At 32.2% G+C, this 22,379-nt stretch overlaps 3 protein-coding genes across 3 annotated transcripts in view; 2 read left to right on the forward strand and 1 right to left on the reverse strand.

Moving 5' to 3' along the window:
* The window catches only part of LOC128201472 (suppressor of lurcher protein 1-like), a gene marked incomplete at its 5' end in the record, with an annotated part of 82,041 nt that extends 65,410 nt beyond the window's left edge, over positions 1-16,631 (forward strand). Inside the window, 5 exons of the mRNA XM_052898579.1 lie at positions 13,126-13,312; positions 14,039-14,229; positions 14,548-14,755; positions 15,650-15,894; positions 16,346-16,631. Coding sequence (XP_052754539.1) covers positions 13,126-13,312; positions 14,039-14,229; positions 14,548-14,755; positions 15,650-15,894; positions 16,346-16,416 — 902 coding nt within the window. The remainder of the gene's footprint in view (positions 1-13,125; positions 13,313-14,038; positions 14,230-14,547; positions 14,756-15,649; positions 15,895-16,345) is intronic.
* On the reverse strand, positions 5,470-11,870 carry LOC113519091 (DNA ligase 3). The gene is given in 5 exon segments (XM_052898519.1): positions 5,470-7,085; positions 7,507-7,770; positions 8,744-8,897; positions 10,101-10,978; positions 10,981-11,870. Coding segments are annotated over 5 exon segments (2,916 nt in total). The 5' UTR covers positions 11,699-11,870; the 3' UTR covers positions 5,470-6,183.
* Positions 16,632-21,173: 4,542 nt separating the features above from the next.
* Positions 21,174-22,379, forward strand: part of LOC113518806 (cadherin-99C) — a 169,658-nt gene continuing 168,452 nt past the window's right edge. Inside the window, exon 1 of the mRNA XM_031914458.2 lies at positions 21,174-21,475. The gene's annotated coding sequence lies outside the window, so the exon portion shown is untranslated. The remainder of the gene's footprint in view (positions 21,476-22,379) is intronic.

A 22,379-nucleotide genomic window follows, 5' to 3' on the forward strand; every position in this document is an offset into this window, starting at 1 on the left:
GAATATTTTTATTTAATTAAACTTAGATTTAAGCATTTTTAATAGTCGTTTTTTCATTATTTCACCACCCATTTGTAACACAATTTCAGTCAAGAAAACTGGGCAAGAAACTCAGCTGTCGCTTTTTTCAAAAAGTTTAATTACATTTAATAATTAATTAACTAATTGAAACAACCATAATAAACTACTAAACAGCATCAGAGCAAGAGCAAACAATACATATTTATAAAATTAATTGAATTGGTTAAGCGATTTCGGAGATTATCGTGATCGAATGTTGTGACACAGGATTTTTATATATTATGATTATACCTACTGCATGACTAGAGAAACCGATAATTTTAATAAAAATAAATAAATAAAAGTAGTCCCGGCATAGAATAGACCACCCCTTCCTTTCCCGTGGGTGTCGTAATAGGCGACTAAGGGAATTTAACAGTCGAGGAATGGTCAGCAGCGGCCCTTTTTAAAACGTCATCAAAGTCATACTTCGTTAAACATCCTGCCTACCAAGCATAACATATATTGGCAAAACCCCCCAATCGCAAAGGCAAAACCTCCCATATGGGAGAAACTTATATTCAGTCGTATCCTTATCAACCATCGACTGACCTGGTTTTACCAGTAATTGCCACGTTTGGCAGGCGGGTTGGAAATCGCAGTTAGGCTTATGGTGATGTTTTAAGAAGGACGTTACTGCCTATCCCTCTACTATTCTTCTATTCTTATTAATGAACAGTTAAAGACTGATATGTTGATGATGACATAGGTTGAAAAACGCCAAAAAAATTAAAACCTCACATTTTATTTTCTGTAACGAGTTGTTATTCACTATAGAAAGCTTAAAAATTTTTGTCATATTTATCGAACCATGTTTCATTACGAGTACAATAAATATTTAGTTTTGCTAATAATGATTTCGATTTTCCCCTTTACAGTACCCATACAATCTTCATTCAATTGTCAGGATATAAATGGAAATTCCTAGTAGGCACATATTTTAGAATCAGCCTCCAATCAGAATTTAAGAGCAGCTGTATTGTTCTCTGTTATCGAGAGAGATCGCTTCCTATACACTCGTACAATGATTGATGTTTCGGCTTTTATATTTTGAAAGACTAGTACATATTTGTGTAAAATTTTAAGTAACATCAATCCAAGTACCAAATCAAACTCAGAACACATTTGCGTTATTTACCTATTTCGAATTGTTACCTCCATATAAAAATCTTATATAATGTTATTTTCATTCAAATTCATTTCAAGAACTTTATCTTAAAAAATAAAAAAACTGAGTGGATATTCAAATACAAGTTCCCTGTTACATCTTTTGTGACATAACCAAAGAGAGTCGTGTGCCAAATTTCTAAAACTTAAAAACCTCTATCGTTAATAATCTAATAAATCAATACACATGAAGATATCAAATAAATATAATTATTTAAAATCTCACAGATAATTTTCATGTAAGAGGAATCCGGTCTCGTATAATCTCACCTAAGAGTAAGAAATTGAAAAAAAAAACACCTCGACAGGCCTGCTTTTTCACAAACTCTTTATAAACTTTTACATTCAGTAGAAATAAGAATTTGTAAAATAAGAATTTTAAAGCTTTCGTGACGGTGTGATGTGCGTCTGTGCGTAATACGTACTTGTACCAAATTGATGTTAAATCTGCTCGTTAAATTTTATGCACTGCTGGTTTTTTCGTTTACATTGTTTTGTATTCAATTATTTATTAATACCTCGTCTTATGATATTGTTTCCTTTCGCCATTATTTTAATTAATGTATAATTGTAAATTACAAATTATATAACAAAATATACAATAAATCTTAAACATTAATGATTTTATTAATAGCGGTGTTTACACTTAAAAAAAAAACTATTTTATGTAACTGATAATGACAAACAAGCTGACCGTACATCTAATAGCAAGTGGTAGCCGTCATCTCTAAACTTTAACGATACCGAACAGCACCATAGATATAAAAGGTTTTTTTTTTTATGGGTGAAAATGGTATGTAACCCCGCCTGCGCTAACGGGATACACTGGCAAAGCACCAGTGAAGGGTGATAGATGAGAATGAAAACAGGCCAGTTAGCCCATCATAATGACTTCATCAGGAATTAACCATGATAGTTTCCAGGGAGAACCGCGAGGAGGTCGATCTGGTTGGGTATATTGCTAGCAATGGGATTCTCAGTCTCCATTACTAACAAACCCTTTCCCCCCAGATATCACAGGTTACCAGTGTAGGTGTTACTCAGTTGACGCATGTTGTAAACCTCATACATTGCCATTGCTGAAGACTATGGCTTTTTAATGGATAAAATTGTAAAGTAACCCCACCTGCGCTGTGTACACCAGTGAGGGACGATAGATGAAAAAGAAGTCAGGTCAGTTGGCCCATTATAACAAATTCGACAAGAATTGGCCACGATGGTTTCCAACCGCATGGAGGTCGTTCTGACAAGTTATATCGCTAGGAATGGGGCTTAGACCTCCTTTACTAACAATCCCTTGTTCCCCAAGACTATGGTATTATGCCTTTAATTTCATTACTACGGGTGTACTTTAAATAGAAAGACAGATATGAAAACAATTCTGCTTGGCAGTAGAAACATAAGTGGGATAGATATACATATTTCCTTGGTACTTTTCCTTTTCTCTTTAAAATCAATTCATATTGAAACTATGCATAGAAACACTTTTAAGTACTTTTCCATAAATTGTTATAAGTTTCGAAGGATTTTTCAGAAAATCAGTCGTATGATAGTACGTAATGAAGTCTACGATCATAACAGACAGGCGCTTAGACGATTTATTCGGTATGAGTGGACTTTACTTTCCTTTCAATGTAACACCCCGATAACAGTAATATATTATTTATTCAAATTAACTTTTCAAAGACCAATAAAAGAATTTCACATAAATCACAGTCCAAGAAATTCTATTCATAAGGTGTATACGTGGAGAACGTGATAGAAATATATAAGTAATCCAAATTCGTACTTATTTTACCCGGCGACACCAAATTCTGAAATAAATTCAGATAATGATAGCGTAAGATTTGATAGCAAGGCAGATGCTACCTGCAATGCAGTGTCTATTTAAATTCTACAGCTGATGCGAAAAGACACCAGTTTACTGTGACAATTCCCAAGTATAGTGGCAATAGATTAAAAGGCCGGCAGCACACCTGCAATGCCGCTGGTGTTGTGGATGATCATGGGCGGCGGTAGTTACTTACCATCAGGTGAGCCGCATGCTCGTTTGCCCCGTGTTGTAAAAAAAAATAGGTATTATTACTAATTAACACTTGGACTTCATTACTAGCAATTATAACATAATTTATCAGCTTACTTTCCCCGTGGTCTCCCTGGACACCATTGTAGTTATTTCCTGGCGAATTCGATAGGCCAACTGACCTGTCTTTATCCTCACCTATCAATTTTCACTAATACCCAACCAGCATATACCGATAACACTAACAGGAATAACATTATACTTTCATAAGGTATTTTATTTCATTAAATAAATCTAAAAAAAAGGATATTCGTTGTTATCATTAGGTAGGCACAGAACTGATTGATAGAACAGATATTTTTTTATTGGGTGATTACGTAAACTGTTTGAAAGCAGACACCTAAGACATGCATTACTGTTCATTTCAATGTTTTTTTTTTTTTGTTGGGTGAAAAAGGTATGGTAACCCCGCCTGCGCTAATGGGATACGCTGGCGGAGCACCAGTGAAGGGTGATAGATGAGAATGAAAACAGGCCAGTTAGCCCATCATGATGAATTCATTAAGGAATTAACCATGATAGTTTCCAGGGGAAACCGCGAGGAGGTCGACCTGGTTGGGTATATTGCTAGCAATGGGATTCTCAGCCTCCATTACTAACAATCCATTTCAGTGTTGTGACAAGAAAAAAATGTATCCTCACTCACTAGTCTTGTATGTCGTACAATATATCTAAGAGACTAAAATACAAAACAATTTTAATCAAAAGTATTATTAGTCTTAACATAAAAAAAAATTAAGACGGTCAGGTAGGTCAGAACCAGTAAACTAGTTTTTTTTTTTTTAAATTGATGATAATAAAATGGTAACTCCACCTTTTTTTTAATTGATGGTACCAGTGAAGGATGATAGGTGAGAATGAAAAGGCAGGTCAGCCCGTCGTGATAAATACACCTAGAATTCAGCATGATGGTTTTTCAGGGGGAACCACGTGGAAGTCGACCTTATCAGGTATATTGCTAGCAATGGGACAGATTGTCCGCATTACTAACAAGACCTTCCCCCCAGTAAACCAGAGTCCCGGTATAGAATGGGTCACTCCTACTTCACTACCGTGGGTGTCGTAAAACTCGATTCCGAGAACTTAATGGTCGAGGGCTATATTGCAACGTCCCTCAAGCCTAACTGCAGCAATCCACTTGTTAAGCATGGTACCTACTGGCAAAACTTCCCAATAGGATGAGGCCTATGCTCAACAGTGGACAGTTAACGGCTGATGTGATGATGAGGACATACATATAGTCTTGCATCTTTAATTATAAACGGATCTTAAATTAAAAATAAACTTGTTATAGACGAATGTGTACGTCTATAACAAGTTTATTTTTTGTGATTAGACAATTACCTAAATACTAGGCCCAGTGTAGTAATTGTTAGTATGGTAGGTATAAACACTGCCCACAAGTGGGAAACGGTGACACCTACGTAGGTATTCGACAGTTATATAAAATTAGTTATTAAAAAATTAATCGATGCCGGGCTATTAAGGTACCTACATTAAATCTGATCCTATTAACTACTTACCACGTAAAAATTTATTTTTATGGACGCTTTTATTATTCAAAATTAACATACCCATTATCCGTTGAAAATAAAACGGTTATTTAGCCACTCTTAACATCTGAACCAAAAATTGCGTTAGCATTATAGCTTCTGGACATATTAATAGGTATGAAAGCTTTTTTGTTTGTGATGCTGATTTATTTAGGTTTTTTTTTTTTTATAAAATTGAAACCATTTATTTTCTACATTATTTGTCGAATATTTATTTTTACACATTATTTGTATAAGATCTAATTGTAAATTATAATTTAGCCTATTACCTATTTATTACCCGAATTCATAAAGATCTCGAGTTCGAGCGAATTATTGAAAAATCAACATACTAATCCAAAAGACGACGATGGGCTTGTTCTCTCCGAGTAGAGATCTTTTCTAAATATTTTTATACTTTATTTTTATTATGCTTGCCTGGATGCATGCAATGACCGTTTCAGGTTTCAAATCCTGCCTTTAAGAATGAGAAACGACAGTACATAAAGGATCCATTGTCGTATCTATGCATTAGAACGATGAGTAGTTACTATATTTCCATGAGTAATGGTAGACCATTACCTTGTTTACAATTCAAAGTGAAATAAAAAACGTAGGCAATATTGTAAGCACATTATTTTTAATGAATTTAACAATTCAATATTGTTCTTGCAATATGTTACTTCATATTTACTATAAAATATTTCTTTTTTATCTCATTTACAAATCACTTTTATCACACAATTTTGAGATTAGTAACAATTCCTAGGAACTTATATTAATGATTTACATTACCTCATAGGTAATATATACGATTTAAAAAATTGATGCGTTATATCAATAGATTTAGTCTTGACGGTTCAGCTTCAACTAAAAACTAGCTGACACTCTGAGCTACGTTCATAGGAATTAGAATTAACACATTGAAAAGTTTAAACAAAAGTTCTGTGTCAAATTCCATTTAAATCGGTTTAGCCATTTAAGTGTAATTAAATAACAAATATTTAAACAACAAATTTTCACATTTATAATATCAGTTAGAGGTAAGATAACACAAAAATATAATACTTAACTAATGTTTAGATCATATTATTTAAATTTGAGAATTAACACAGATTCATTTTAAGTAAACAATACACACATATAGCGACTTAAAAAAAAATGACGGACGTAAACATGTCAACAACTGAAATCAATTCAGTAACATAAACAAGAAAAATCTGTTTTATACTTTATTGACATACATAAGTAATATTTATTCGAAATCGCATAGCTTTAAATATAAAACAATAATATCAATACATACAATAATACTTTTTATAAGTATAAAAATTTAACCATTCACGGTATAACAAAAACTGGATCGTTAACAACGTCACATAATTTCACGTAATTAATACATTTTATCAGCCAATTTTTATTGACATGCCTAACATGATCTGGTAAACTTCTTTTTAATTTCTGCATCTTTCTAAAACTTATCTCGTCATTTTTATGAACGACAAAATCAGCATTCATACTGCGTATTGACTTGTCCACAATACCGCCATATGCTATCCAATGTCTCTCGAAATGCTTTCTTTCCTCCTCTTGAAAACTAATGAAATCCGGATAAAAACCTAATCTTTTATCTTTAAATACATCCGGCAAAGGATCCTTAGGTAACAGTTGTATTTTTTTCTCTTTTTTACTATCAACTTCATCAAAGCCTGCATTATTTTCACTCTTCTCTGATGATTCAGGTGAATTCAATTTTCTTTTTTTCTTTTTCGGCGTTGGTATCGAGTCTCGCTCTCTATTTAGTAAGCTATCCATATTACTTTGTTTCATTTTCTTTTTATGTATATTATTTGTAGTACTTGATGTTGCACATTCAGTATCCTCGAAACTAGATTCACTTTTTTCTGACATAATAATGGTAGTATCAGAATCATCTTCGTTTATTTTCTTTTTCACTGGTGATATTGTATTTAATGGTCTTTTGAGAAAATTGTCTATTTTATTAACTTGTGGACTGCCTTTCAATTTATTTTTAACTGGCGAAGAACTCTGTGACGCAGTGGCAGCCAGTTTATCCAAGAGGCTTACATCTGTTTTTTCTTTTGATGTTTTATACAATTTCTTCAGTTCTTCCAAGTTTGTAGCTGTTTTCCAATTTTTATCCGTACGTATCCTAGTCACTCTTGGAAATCTAATTGAAATGCCATCTGCTGTATGTATGTTCGCTTTAGTGAATTCTGTGCCTGTAATCAAAATAAATATTTTAATTTAACTATTTGACAGTGCTAATTTTTTATCATTATTTAAACGTAAATTCTCATCAACATCGACTATTTTTCCGCTATTTATTTTATTCCACAGTGACCATAGTTTTATAAAGAACCATATCCCTGTAAATATATCCCTATGTCACGGAATTTTGCAGATAAACCGCGTAGCTGAAAATTCGCAGTGTGAATACATGCTCTTTGCTTTTCTTTTTATGCCATTGCAATGTCACGCCTATAATACAGGAATAAATAATTTTATATGGAGGGAAAAGGTAATAACTTTATATGATAAAATAATTCTGAGTATTGGTAATATATATTTTATATTGTTATTATTACATGAATTAATTGTCACTTAGCATAATTCTACATTGTAAAAAAGTTTCAATCTTACCAGTGATTTCCCACACAGGCTGTTTTTTTGGATCTTTCGCCACAAAGTCTGGAATCATTCCTTTATTACAATCCAGCCACGAAGGTAGTTTTGTATAATCTTGGGATATTTTCAACATGAGGGACTCTAATTCCCCTTGAAGTCTCTCTAAAGTGATATCATCGTGACCAGTATGCACTTTCGTCACAGTTACCCATTGATCGCGTAGTTCGTTGAGGCATCCCATCAGAAATACTGACATCATACCGCCTTTTTTACCAGAACCTGAAAATATAATATTTTTTTATTTTAACAAAAGCCTAAGAAGCCATTAACAAATACAAAACCAAATGAGATAATAAAAAAACTTGATCGATTTTTAATATTAGAAATAATTGTATCGCGGAGATACTTGTTAAAGATTGTGATTACCTAAATATTTATATTATTGTTACAAATAAAAAAGAAACTTTACTCGTAACTATTTATAAAATTACAATATTGAAATGAGCTAATAGGCATGTATGTAATGAACATGTATGTGAAAAAATGATTTTGATATTTATTTTTACATTAACAATTCCATTTTTAAAACGTATGTTAATTTTTTTACGATGTCTATATACACGCATAACGGGAATTATTATTTGAACCTATTGTGTTTTTCGTTTACGACAATTGTTTTGACTTTATTCAGAAGTGTATAAAATTCCCATTAATCGTGTATATATACAATTCAATTTCATTGATAAAACCTATCACCCCGAATGTTTTACTACTGAATAGCTTACTCACAATAACAAATTCGACGCTATTTTTCCACCGGGTTCATCTAACCTTTGGTATCTGATGAAAATGCCAAACGACATCGACAAATTGAATAAATTTTGCAGACACTCATGAATTGTTTAGAATTGGAAATTATAGCGTCAATATTTCTTATATTGATTGATGTTCCAATTTCGTATTTTGAGAACACCTTTGAGAACAAATAATATTTTGATGTTATAATTAATATAAACTCCATTTTCAATTCTTCTTCTGTCAATCGACATATCGTGGATAAAAGCTAGTAAGTAATATTATAAATATGACAATGTGTAAAGATTGGTAAACAGAAAAATGCATTATAATGAAATTTTATTATATATAAAGAGAAACTATCCATATGGGTACTTTTCATTAATATATATTATCAATATACAGATCTATGTCAGTTTATAAACAATAAAATAACAATAATAATGAATTTGCTTACCAAACCAAGCTCCGAGAACAACAAGGTCAGCCGTGTCTGCCATAGCTCCATCAAACAAATAATCTTTTTTTACTTTCAACCAATGACGTTTACCAGGCACATATGTGGACTCCAGGTCCTTTAAAACCAGACCTTCTAATCCTAGTTGCAACACCTGAAATAAAAATTTACAAATGCTGTATTATTAAAAGAATAATGTGAATTTGTTACACTTAATTTGTAGGGCAGTCAGAAATAATATTTAAAAAGTAATTAAATAATCAGGCTTTTAATGAACCCTAAATTATTAAGTTAGAAAAATTTACCTACAGATATTGGAATCCTTAGGATTTCAATCCACATCTCTCAGCTATCTGGGCTGGATTGAGTCTATAGGTAAAATATTACAACATAATAATTAAGTGAAGAGAATTTAATTCATAAAAACATAATGTAATACAACTATAACATGTAATATGTACATTGTTAACCATTGGTTCTAATATCGCAAAATATAACTCTTATGATTTTATTAGACTTCTTTTATTTAACCATTATAAAAAGTAAGCTCTATATTATGTTATTTTTCATTCCAAATATGTGATAAATTTTTTATTGAATAATAAATTATAATTGTCGAGCCACTGAGGTGCTTAAAGGTAACAAACAAACAAACTAATTCACTTACTTGAATACAATTTTAACATGCTCTAAAAGATTATTAAGAAATTTTGACGATTGCTGATTACATGATTAAGTAGGCTTTAAGAGGGGTTTTCCAAAAACATTCAACCACACATAAAGATAAAAAAAATTAAGACATAACAATATAATAAGATTAATGGTAGTCATAATAAGAAGTAAATGTAATCTATCTACTAATTTTATTCAAATTCATTCAGCCTAAAATCAAATATAAACATTTTAGACACTATGTATTTGCAATATTTGTAAGATTACAATTTTTTATTACCAATATTGGTTACAATTAAATGTTTTTAAATTGGTCCATTTAATATTTATATAAAATATTTTAATTGAAATAGAACATAAAATTTTAAAAAATAGGTAAAATAAAAATGTTTTTCTATTAATTAATTATATCAAATGAACATACTCCTACTTGTTGACTAAAGTTAATTGAAGAAAATTTAATAAAGACATTTATATTTATTTTATTTATATATTTACTATATAAACATTCAGACTGAGATAAAAAATAGTCCATATAATTTTCCATCCCTTATAGTACATATATATATTTTAAATTTCATAGTAATTGTTGTGCATTTTTGTGTTAAAAGATAACAAACAAACAAATTTACTTTCACATTTATAATATTAGTAATAACAAATAAATATAAATTATTGATATTACCTCTGCAATCATTTTTGCTAAATCAGCTGGTTTCTCAATATGCTGCTGTTCAGAAAACATAACATGGTTTTTGACTTCAACCATATTATCAAGTAAGAACTGTCTTCTTTTTCGTATAGGCAAATCTATAAGGACCTTATCATTGTAGTACAAGCAGTCAAACACAAACAAACACACCTGTGCATCTTTAAATTTTGACTGCTTATGAATACCTAGTGTACCAAATGGTAAAGGTTTGCCTGTATTTGTATCAACCATTAAAACCTCAGCATCTAATATTAGATCCTCACCTTTAGGGAATGCCTGAGGCAAATAATCCTTAAAGTGACTAACTTTATGTGGCATAACAGGTTTTAAAGCTCTTGAGAAATATTTAAACTCATTCCCTTTTTTATGGACTTGAACTCTTTCCCCATCATATTTAATTTCAGAAAACATTCCGTTTGGACATTTTTTCATTGCCATTTCAACAGATTTACATGCCTCAGCTAACATCGGAAGAACAGGAGTCATAAGAACTATTTTTGCCTGCACATTATCATGAGATGAGTCTTTGTGTTTTACACCAGTACCGTTTGATAGAACTCTGTCTAAGACCATATCTAGATCCCTAGATGTCTGAAAAGCACTGTAAGCATCTGGATGTACACCTTCTAGTATATGTTTAGGGCCTGCATTTATACGCAAGTCCCCTTTAATAAGTCGAATCAACATGAGTATATCATCTTTAGTACACTTTTTAACAATTTTTTTAAAATGATATATTTGTTCTTCCTCTTTTGTCAATTTGGATAGATCTTCAAGGAAATTCTCAACGTCGTGTACTGTTAATGTACTCTCATTGGCAGGTTGAACGGACTTAGCATTCATAAAAAAATTTGAATAGTCTGTGCTACATCGCCTTGTTCAAGATCTGTAAGCATGTCATAGTGATCTGTACTAAAAATTCTAGAGAATAATTTGATTATCTGTTTACTTTTTAAATTATAAACTCTTTTAGTAACCTGTGGTAATAATAATTTACACCACAGCAATAAATCACCCTTAAATGAATTATTGTCTGTGCCTTTGCGAAAAAAGTTATTAACAACTGCAGTTTTCTCTGTGTATGCATCTACTCTAGATATTTTCTTACACAAATTAAAGAATGCTATGAACATATTATCATCATTTTTAATATCCTTTACTTGTAATGTTTTTGTACTAGTCATATCAGTTGTATCTGGACTACTTTGAGGTACTTTTGACTCATTATTTATCACTTTAGCTGTATATTTGCCACTGTTTTTCTCTGCATAAAGTTTTTCCATTTCATTTATTTTTTTTATTAAAAACTGTTGGTCTTCTTTGGTCAAACTGTCCCAGTTCCCAATGTCGTCGATGGAGTCTATACGTTTGGTGGTTGGACGTTGTTTTAACAGCGCCGTCATAAAGCAATCGACGTGGTGCCATGATTTCATTTGTTGATTTTCACCGTATGGACTCGCAATTATCTTGGCCATACGCAGTTCTCCGCTTTGACAATTTCCTTTGCATATTTTACATGATGCTCGTCCTCCTTTAGCTCGGTCAACATAGAATGGTGTAAAATCCGTCATTGCTTATTTCTTTACTCTGCGATATATAAGAACATTACAAACAAGTTAATATACCACGAGAATAGTTTCAGTCTATTATAGTTACAAGCTAATTATTTACACACGAAAAACAAAACAATTGAAATACTACATCACAATTTTACAAACGTCAATAAGACTGAAATTGAAGGAATAATGTTTGTCAACGTGACATTTGACATCTTGATTTGACATTTGTAGAGATATGATAAATACAGAAAATATGGTTTCAGCGTGTATGTCACAATTACCAACACCAAAAATACTAGCGTCAAAAATTTTGTACTCTATCGACCGCATGGTTGACCGTCACGGACGACGCATGCGTTTTACATCGGAAAAGTTTTAATTCAATACGCATGCGTGTACGTTCGGGTTGTTTATATAATTTAGTTAGCTATAGGTAATATATTTAAATAAGTATTTGCTGATAAAGTTTTAGCAACAGTAGTAATAAATTATCAAATTCACTGTAGGCACTTACATAAATTCATCAAAGTAGTTACAATTATCCTAATTTGAACAATTAATATTTCAAATTATTTATATTGTACCTAATATTATTTCGTTAGTGGTTTTATTTCTAACGATAAATTCTGTTAGATTGACCCCGATTCCTCCTGAGAACCATCGTGATTAATTCCTGAGAATTCATTACGATAGGGTAACTATTATTCTCATCACTTACTGGTACACCGCCAGCAGATACTGACAGCAGAGGCGGAGCTACTTCCATCCATTAAAAAATATTTTCTTCGTATCATCTACCTATATAATATTACTGTCTATCTGTGTAATGTTTTTTTATGATGTCAAGTAATCTTTCAACATTCAAAGTTCTTTACAAACAATCGCACATTTCAATTATACACCTTAAACTCTAAAACAAAAAATATTTAGTTTTATATGGCAATAGAACATAGTATCAGTATACTTTATTATACCTATGGTACTGTCTGTAGGTGACAGTTACCACTTTTCATCAGGTGAGCCTTCGGTTTGTTTTCTATTCTAAATTAATTAAAAATATATATTTTTTAATGTATTACAATGGAATGGTAACCTTGCCTGCGTTATCGGTATACGTTGACGAAGTACTAGTATGAGATGATAGATAAGAAAGAAAGCCCTTGTAATAAATTCAAGAATTGATGACGATAGTTTGCAGAGAGAACCATGTGGATGTAATCTAATAGGGTATATTGCTAACAATAACAATAGCGTTGTTAAACCTCATTACTAACAAACCCTTTTCCTCCCGACTTTATATATTATTCGAACTAAATAACTCTCTGAGACTGATTAAACCATCTTCAATTTAAAATCTGTAATCCTATAAAGTCAGGTCTACTTCTACTAATTAAACGTTTAAATATTTTTACTTACAATACTTTTACTCTCTATTCCAGCTTCATCCTGTCATCAAGAATTTAGCAGTGATGGATCGAAGCATGGAACACTTACATCCCCTCATTACCCATCACCTTATCCACCAAACACGCACTGCCATTACGAATTCTTTGGAAGAGGAAAGGAGAGAGTTAGATTAATATTTCAAGACTTCTTTTTGTACAAATCTGCAGACGGTGCCGTTGAGTAAGTATTTTCTATTTATTTTATTAAAACTTAAAAATACTAAAAATCTCGTTTTAATTTGTCCGCTAATTGTTTAATGTATCCGCTATACGACATTATATTATTATTAATGACCTATTAGTGAAGTCGTTGCATACTTCACTTCACCTCAATGTTTGTAGGTTCGAATTCTGCATAGTAGATACAAATATTATATCTGTTTATAATGGTCTGGATGTTTTCTACGCGTAATATATAAAAAAATCATGTCTGTTAGTTATTTTGCAATCATAATTCAAGTTCTACTTAGTTTTATAACTAGATGGCGCTGTACATATATATGTATATCAATATCAAATAATTTCTCTTTTATTAGGAACGTTAATGATTATTTTTACGTCTATTATCGATAATAATTAAAATTGGTGAATTACATTACAAACATATTATAGTTGTGACATCATATTGTTGATAATTTATTCCTGTTAGGTGTTTAGATTAGAATGCAACCATAAGAAATTGTCAATATTTATTTTATGTATTTTGTATAATCTAAGGTATGTCGTTTAAATTAAAAATTTGGATCATTTTTATTACGTATTTTAAATAGATGAATTTATAAAAGTTCAGTAATGGTTACTTAGGAATTTGTTTTTTAATTAAATTTAAAGAGTAGATTAATAATTTCCTTGATAAGTACAAAGATGTTATTTGAAATAAATAAATATTTTTTTCTTCTTATTTCAGTTGTACCAGTGTAGATTCCTTACAAGCATTTGTAAATGTAGACGGAAGATTAGAGAAGGTCGAGACATTCTGTGGAATAAACCTACCCAAACCAATTATGTCGAATGGACCGAAACTAATGTTGGAATTCCGAGGGACACAGTCCTCTAGATATGCAAGAGGATTTAAAATATCATATTCGTTTGTAGAAAGTAAGTTGCTTTTTTCTTTTATTGAACCTGCAGGATTAGTTATCTTTATTTAAAATACCTATATAATACTTATTATAAAAAATAATAATTTCTGAGCGTAAAAAATAATACATTACATTTAATAAAATATTTAATAAACTCGTATGTATGTACAAATTATTACAAGGTCGTGAAATTTAATAATGTAAAGTAACAGATGCAGAGTTTCCACAAAGGGCTGGCTAATCCTCTCACCACATATATGGCATATGTATAGCATTTTCACAAAACATTTCTAGATGCTAATGTATAACAGTTGTTTATTAATTTCGATTTCAGATTTTGGAATTAATACAGGGAGGCAACTGAAAGAGTTTCCTTGCGCCTTCGTTTATAATAGTAGTGAATCTCGAAATGGTACCTTCGCGTCCCCTAATTCCCCGGGACCATATCCCCGTGATACTGAATGTACATATTTCTTCCACGGCGGGGAAACAGAAAAGGTTCATCTTCACTTCACAAACTTCGATGTCGAAGGAGTTTTACCGTAAGTTATCTTCAATTTCACATAATTTTCACAAAATATTTTAAATAATATTTTAACATCCTATTTGTTGATATTTACTCGTATTTTACTTTATTTAAAAAAAAAATACACTATTGTTAATCAATTAGGACCATAAAAAAGTTTTTTTTTTTTATCTAAGGCCAAATTATCATAGCCATTAGGTTAGTATGTTCTATTTTTTTTAATAGGTGAAAATTGCATAGTAATCCCGACTGTGCTATTGGTATATACTGACGGGGTACTATTGACAGGTGATAGGTGAGGATAAAAAAGCAGATCAGTTAGCTCATTATGACGAATTCAACGATAAATTTGTCACGATAGTTGCCGGGGGAACTGCGTGGAGATCGACTTGATAGGATACATTGCTAGCAAAAGGGCAAGCAAACCCCATTAATAACAATCCCTTTCCCCCAGGTATGTCCTATTAGGAAATATACGTTACAATGAACTCATTTAATATTATATTCGTTAATTTACTCTTTAATATTAAAAATAAATGTATACCTATACCTATATCTTGAATTTTATGAGTAAACCATATAGTTCAAGATGAGGTGGTTAGAAGATTTTGTTTTATATTTTTAGTATTATGGTGAACGTAAGACCTGTTTTTCATAAATTTACTTTATTATCTGTCGATTAAACTCAACTGCGGACACGCTACTGCTGATTATCAGAGATGAGTAAAGTGTAAATGGACAAAAAGTTTAAATTACTGAAAGATTTTAAGTCGTTATTATACCTAGTACTTTAAGCTACAGTTGAAATAATTAATCCATGATCCCATAACTCTTATTTGGATTCAATTATGATATTAAGGATATAAATATTTCGTAAACATTAAATTATAAAAAATATGCTCTGTTTCAGATGTGAAGCCGTGTCAGCTAGTGACTATGTCGAATTTTCAAATTATATGACTGAGGACAATAGATACGGTAGATATTGTGGTCAAATGAAGGAATTTCATGTCGAGTCGGAAAGAAATTTCTTCAAAGTAACGTTCAGATCCAATGATCGCTTAGATGGTACTGGTTTCAAAGCTATCTACCAATTTTTAGAAGTAACAGATGAATACCAAGCTCCCATGCAGGAAGAAGCTTCGTACGCAGTGTGTAAGTACTTTGTGCTCGTATGACTATTTCAGAATATATATTCGAAGCCTTAAAACTTCTTAAATCTTCACGTTTTTGGTAGTACCAAGAACGATAGATCTTTAAAACTAAGTAATCAAGCAAAAGTACCTGATAGATTAAAATACTAAAATGAAATATATTTATATTTCATTTTAAATATTATAACATATCTATTTAGATATGTTATAATATTTTTTTAAATTAGTTGCTGTCTATTTTGCAGACATATGTATTTTAGTTCAGATTTAAGATTTTTTTGTAGACTATTTTAGCTTTATTTTATTTAACTTCGCCTTTATAATATATCTACATTCTATTAATAATAATAAAAGATAGTTATGTAATATTTATTGTGTTTGCATTACTTTTCCATTTAAAATTTAGGGTGTTAAAAATTATTATTAAGAATTACTTTTTTTTTTGTTTGCAGGTATTTCAAGACCATTTTCGATGCTGATCCTTGTCACGATAATGCAGCTGTATCAGCAGTTATATCATTAAATAAAGTGATATTAGATTAATTACTTAGCCTATAATCCTGTATATTTTGTATAATAGCATGTGCCATACACATTGTTAATTACGTAGAAATGCAATATTTTCTAAACTGTTATGTTTTAAGTTTTCCTCTTATTACCAAGTAAAGCAATACCATACGGAACACAATAAATATTTTAATCATAAAGGCACTTCATAACAATAATTAAATAATTTGAATCAATGTTTTTTTTTATTCCTTTTGATTAAGCGAAACAATGAATAAAATTATGAGTTAGTAAAAAATAACTGGAGAGTATCTTAATTTAAATACGATCAATGAAAGTGTGCAAATTATGACTTGAGTAATATTCAATATTGTAAAGCAGAAAACGTCTTCATCATATCAGTTGGAAACTTCACCAATAAGGATTTAAATAGATGCTGCTACTGGGTCTACTATTTGTATTCATTTTTATGTGCTATTGCACACAAAATCTAGTAATTAATTATCTCCAGCGAATTCTGATTTTGAGTTCTTACGCGTATTTAAAAAAGTTTAGATATTTATTTTATATTACTAAGGTGACAAACAAGCTTACTTCTTACCTGACGATAAGCGGTTGCCATAGATGATATATGCCTGCAATGCCATAATAAAAAAAAAATGCATTGAAGATGATGTTATCGGAAAGGTTTAGTACAAAAAAGCGCCGACCATCCCGCGTTGTAAGCTTTATGCTTGATATTAAATACACATAAAGCTTAGTGCGTAGAACATTCTTTCCCCTTGAAATCCAAAAGTCGAGTGGGCCCGATGCTATTTCTACAATTGTGCTAAGGACGTGCGCACCAGAGTTTGCTCCGGTTCTTATTTTTCAGTTCTGTTACTTATTGCGTGTGTCTCATTCTGTCATAACCCTGGCGTTAATATATCTACCGATGTCCAGTTTTGCGCTTATGTAGACGAAAAGGCTTCATCTCTCTGTTTTAAGTTGTCAAATTCAATTCTAAGTATTACTAGATATTGTTTTAAAACTCGCCGGTGCAAAATTAAGATGTCTAAAGGATACATTTTGCCGATATATCTGCTATTTTTAAAGTTGTGTTCGGTTCTTTGTCTGAAAAGATAATGACCGGTTTGAAGAGTTTATTCTTATTCCCTTGTAAACTTGTTTTTTAGCTACTGCTACGTTACCTTCTATGAGTAATAAAGCAATAAAGTACCATACTGATCCACAGTATGGTACTTTATTGCAGGCTGTGATTTTCTCCATAAATTTCTGTATTACCTTCCTAATAATTTCTTGGATAGTAAGGAGGGTATTTTCTTTGCTTTGAGAAAGATTGTGTATGATTTCTTCTGTGCATGCCTGTGTATTATTCTGTATTTGTAATATTGATTAATTTCTATGATTTTCTCTAATGATAGCTTTATCTTCTTTTTTGACACTCTTATTCTTCTTCAAAGCCTTTCGTTTTCAATTGTATAAGACAGTATTTGCTCGAAAGCCTCTCCTAATTGGTTTGGCAACATACTTCGAGCCTCAATATGTGCTTTGCCATATTCTCTCTTGAATCGCGGGGGATTTAAACTCCGCCTCGTCGCACTCTTCGGAGTCCAACATATGGACAAGGTCCAGTAAGCTAATGCCCTTAAGTTGTGTGTTTTCGGTTAGGTTTCGCTGATAAATATTGGTCGAAGGAAAACGCTAAGATAACCTCTAAAAAGTTAGAAGTACTCAATAGAGTAAGGCGGTAATCACGTCGGAGCACCGCTATCAATTGTATAATATGGAAATTAAATATAAAACTCAAGTTCGGCCACATATGGAATATTTTTCTCACCTATGGGTAGGAACGCCACAGTACCAGCCCCTTCCATTGGACTAAATTAAAAAAGGGCGGCTCGAATTATCGATCAATCATCCATCTGGATGTGTGTGGCCGTTCTCCACCGTGCGTTTTTCAAGACATTTTCTTCCATGCACAACCACTCTTTAGAATCAACTTCCAGCAGTAGTATTTACGAACCGATATGACATCATAACCTTCAAGAAAAGAGCATATTCCTTTTTAAATGGCCAGCAGCACGCTTGCAATGCTTCTGGTGTTGCCGGTGATCATGGGCGGTGGTAGTCATTTACCGTCAGGTGAGCCGCATGCTCGTTTGCCTCCTATTCTCCTATATCCACCTATTAAAAAAGATTTGAATGAACAAGTATATGAATTATTTATATTATCTACACAAAAGATAGTAAAAATTAAAAGCTTAAGATACAATTAATTTTACCTAATACTATCAATAAATAAATGGCTTTTCTATATTAAATTAAGTAATAGATTTAGTAGTTTTTACATAAGATGAGGTACCAAATAGGTATGTTTCTGCCTGTGAAAAACTTGTTATGGATTCGTTTTATAATCATGTGAGATGAGCTTTTCTAGTAACAAATCTCGTGTTCGAAACTAAGTATTAAAACATAATTAAAGATTTATTGATTTGTGACATAACCATTTATTTTGATTTAAAAACTAAACTACTGCACAGATTTATTTCAGATAAAAAAATCTAAGTCGGTTAATAAAATTAACGTATTACTGAATTGGATTTAATACATATCGGATATTTATAATTTTTAGATATTATTTTTTCTATCCATATTTTTACTTCTTTACTTTGGTGGAGTGTAGAAATGAATATGAATAATAATGAATTTAGGAAAAGTAAAAAAAAAGAAATATTTTACGTCGGTCTTGGCATAGATTGTAATTGAAAGGTCACCCTTTCCTTTCTCATGGGCGTCATAGGAGGCGACTCAGGGAGCTTATAATCGAGGGATGGGCAGCAGCGTCCCACTGAAAACATCACCAAAAGTCAAACTGCAGTTGCCAACCCGCCTGCGTAGCAGTTACTGACAAAACCCTCCTTATAGGGGAGGCTATATTCAGCACTGGACACTTAACAACTAATACAAAACAAAGAAAAAAAGAAACAAACCATACCTTAATCTCGATGCTCAATAAATAAAGAATCATCATCTACCGACTGCGAAGTATAGGCGTATATACTTTTTACATCATAATGACACACGAGGCTGTGATAAACTCATCTATCTTTTACCTTACATTTCAAACAAATACATATTATTATATCTCCTCTCCGTTATCTTTGCCTATTCCGCAAAAGACTAAATTTATGATAAATATCATCAATAGCATAAGTTATTCTGTAGAAACAAAAATATTATAATAATGATTAGCAAGCTTAAGTGGCTATGAGCTAGCCAATGGTTGACGGTGAAGATCAAGTAATCGGTCACGTAAATGGCACAGAACCCTTTCTTTTAGCAATGTAAGTAAATCCAGAGGAAGCTTACTCACTGTAATGATTCATCTATCTATCTTATATTAAGACATAAAAATAAAGATATCTTAAGGTTAATTAATTTTAACTATTTTTTTTTACACGACTTAGAATGGCAAACAAGCTGACGGCCCACCTTATGAAAAAGTGATAACCGTCGTCTATAGACATGAGCAGTACCATGGACATAACAGAGTATACTGTTTCGCCCATGATACCCCCATGCGTTGCCATTCCTGAGCACTCAGGTGTTATTCCTCTGTACCCAGTAAATTCACGCCATATCCTACCCTTCAAACCGAAACACAGTCATGCAAACACAACTGCTTCACGGTAGAAACACGAATGGGACAGAGGTACCCAAGCAATCGACTTTTGTACAAAGTCTTTATAACACAGGGGGCAAACGAGCATGTGGTTCACCTAATGGTAGGTGACTACCGTTGTCCATGAGCATCCGCACCACTAGAGGCATTGCAGACGTGCTGCTGACTTTTTAAAAAGGAAATAAATTTTAGATAGAATTGTAAAAGGCTCATAATTATTTATTCATATTTTAAAAATGAGAATGCATAGCCTGGTTTTTCAAACTATTGTACCCAATATAAATAAAAAAAGGCAATGAGCATTGAGAACAACATTCAAAACATTCAAACCGATTTAGAAAAGTTTGTTTATAAATTGGTCCAGCCGAAAATCGAACACGAGACCTAATATGTGCAATACAATGCACCTCTCACGGCACCGCGGTAGTCATTAAATATCTTACAATACTAGGTAATTTATTATAAACTAGGCGAGTACTAAGTATTAACATTAAAAGAATAATAAATTTTAAGCAATTTATAAAAGGAGGAGGTTTTTAATTTTTTTATGTTAAATATTTTTGTTAATTCTGAATGGATTTGGCCGATTTTTTTGCAATGGATAGATTTTAATCCTTGTGTTGGTAATTATCTTTGGTATATCTCATAGTAACTTTCACATAGTATTTTTACACAGTAATTTTATACAGATAACTCAAAAATGTTTTATTTACTATCATATATGTATATATACCTATACTTAATAAGTTGTAATAAAATTCTTCAATTTATCAATTTTGTCATGCTCGTATTATTACTCATTGGCATAATGCAAAAACGTATTCATACCTTAACAAAGAATTTCAATTAGTCGCTTTGTGTAAAACTCGTCGACATTTTCTTCCTGCTCTCGCGGTTAGGTATAAACTTTACCGTATTGAATTGCATAATATGAGAATGCTAGTTCAAGCTTTAGCAGGGCACACTGCAGTGTTGCAAGTTTTGTATTTGCAGAGTTTATACGCCCTCGCGTCGACAGGTGTGGCGGCGCTGCCGTCGCGTCCGATTGGCTCTCGTGTGCACCCCTCTACTCCTCGCTATGTTCGTTTCGTTTCGTTCGCCAGTTGTCCGATTTTGTTGTTTGTGGTTGGTAGTATTTTGCGTGTTTGTAGTAAATTGCCCGCGAGCTGCGAAACTTTTTAACGAAACTTTTGAAATTTTATTCATCTACAGTTTCTGGATTTGTTGTGAAGTGAGAGAACGGGAATATTTGATTTTAGAACATTTAGTTTGTTTGTGAATAGGTTAAACTTGTAGTGTGTGCTTGTGGTCACAGGTGTCGCATTCCTTGAGGGACGCCGACGCAGCCTCCGATACGGTGGGCAGGTGAACGGCTAGTCTATTATTTGATGTAAGTATTAGCTTTCATCATTTTTTCATTTATAAATATCAACATAAGTACCTATAAACGTAATTCAATTCTTTGTTGACCTCTTAGTCATTTAGGTATTTATCGAGGTATCTATTTATCTACCTACAGAATAGCGATTAATTAAACGTATATTTGAGTCTACTACCTCAAATGGTACCTACTTTTTAATAGATACATTAGGGGGAAGGGATTGGTAATATGAGGAGTAGCAATCCTATTATTAGCAGGTCTTTTTTGTTAAGTTGAAAATGGATTACACTATCAGTAGGTAGGAATAAATTGCCTGGTGGTAGTTGTACCCCCACCAAGCGATATAGTTGAGGATACTGTCAGATCAGTCGGCCCTTCGTGACGATTTCACCACAAATTAACCACGATGGTTGGGGTGAGGGTTTTTAGTAATGGGTTCTAGTGGTCCCATTGTAGCAATGCACCTTCTTACCTTCTCGGTTAGGGGCAAGAGATTGTTAGTAATGGGATTTATATAGTGGCTCGCCCCATTACTAGTAATAATCTATCAGGTCATCGTCCACGCGGTCCCTTCTGGAAACTATCATGATTAATTCACGACGAATTCGTCACGATGGGCCAAGTGACCTGATTTTATCTTTACCGAACATTATTCACTGGTTACTTATTCCATCTTCACCCATAACAAAACCTCCTCGGTTTGACTTCCAATCGGTTCCCTCTGGAAACTACCGTGGTTAATTTCTATGGAATTCATCACAATAGGCTGGTTAATGAGATGCCTCCTATGTTTTGTACCTGCAATGTTTTGTACTTTGGGAAAGTACTTACAGGTATTTACAGAAAGTACCCACTGGCGGGCGCAGAAGGGATTGTTAATACGAATAATGGAGTAATGGAGGTTCAACAGTCT

Source organism: Galleria mellonella, unplaced genomic scaffold, assembly GCF_026898425.1.
Source record: "Galleria mellonella isolate WM207_F2 unplaced genomic scaffold, CSIRO_AGI_GalMel_v1 utg44, whole genome shotgun sequence".
NCBI lineage: Eukaryota > Metazoa > Arthropoda > Insecta > Lepidoptera > Pyralidae > Galleria > Galleria mellonella.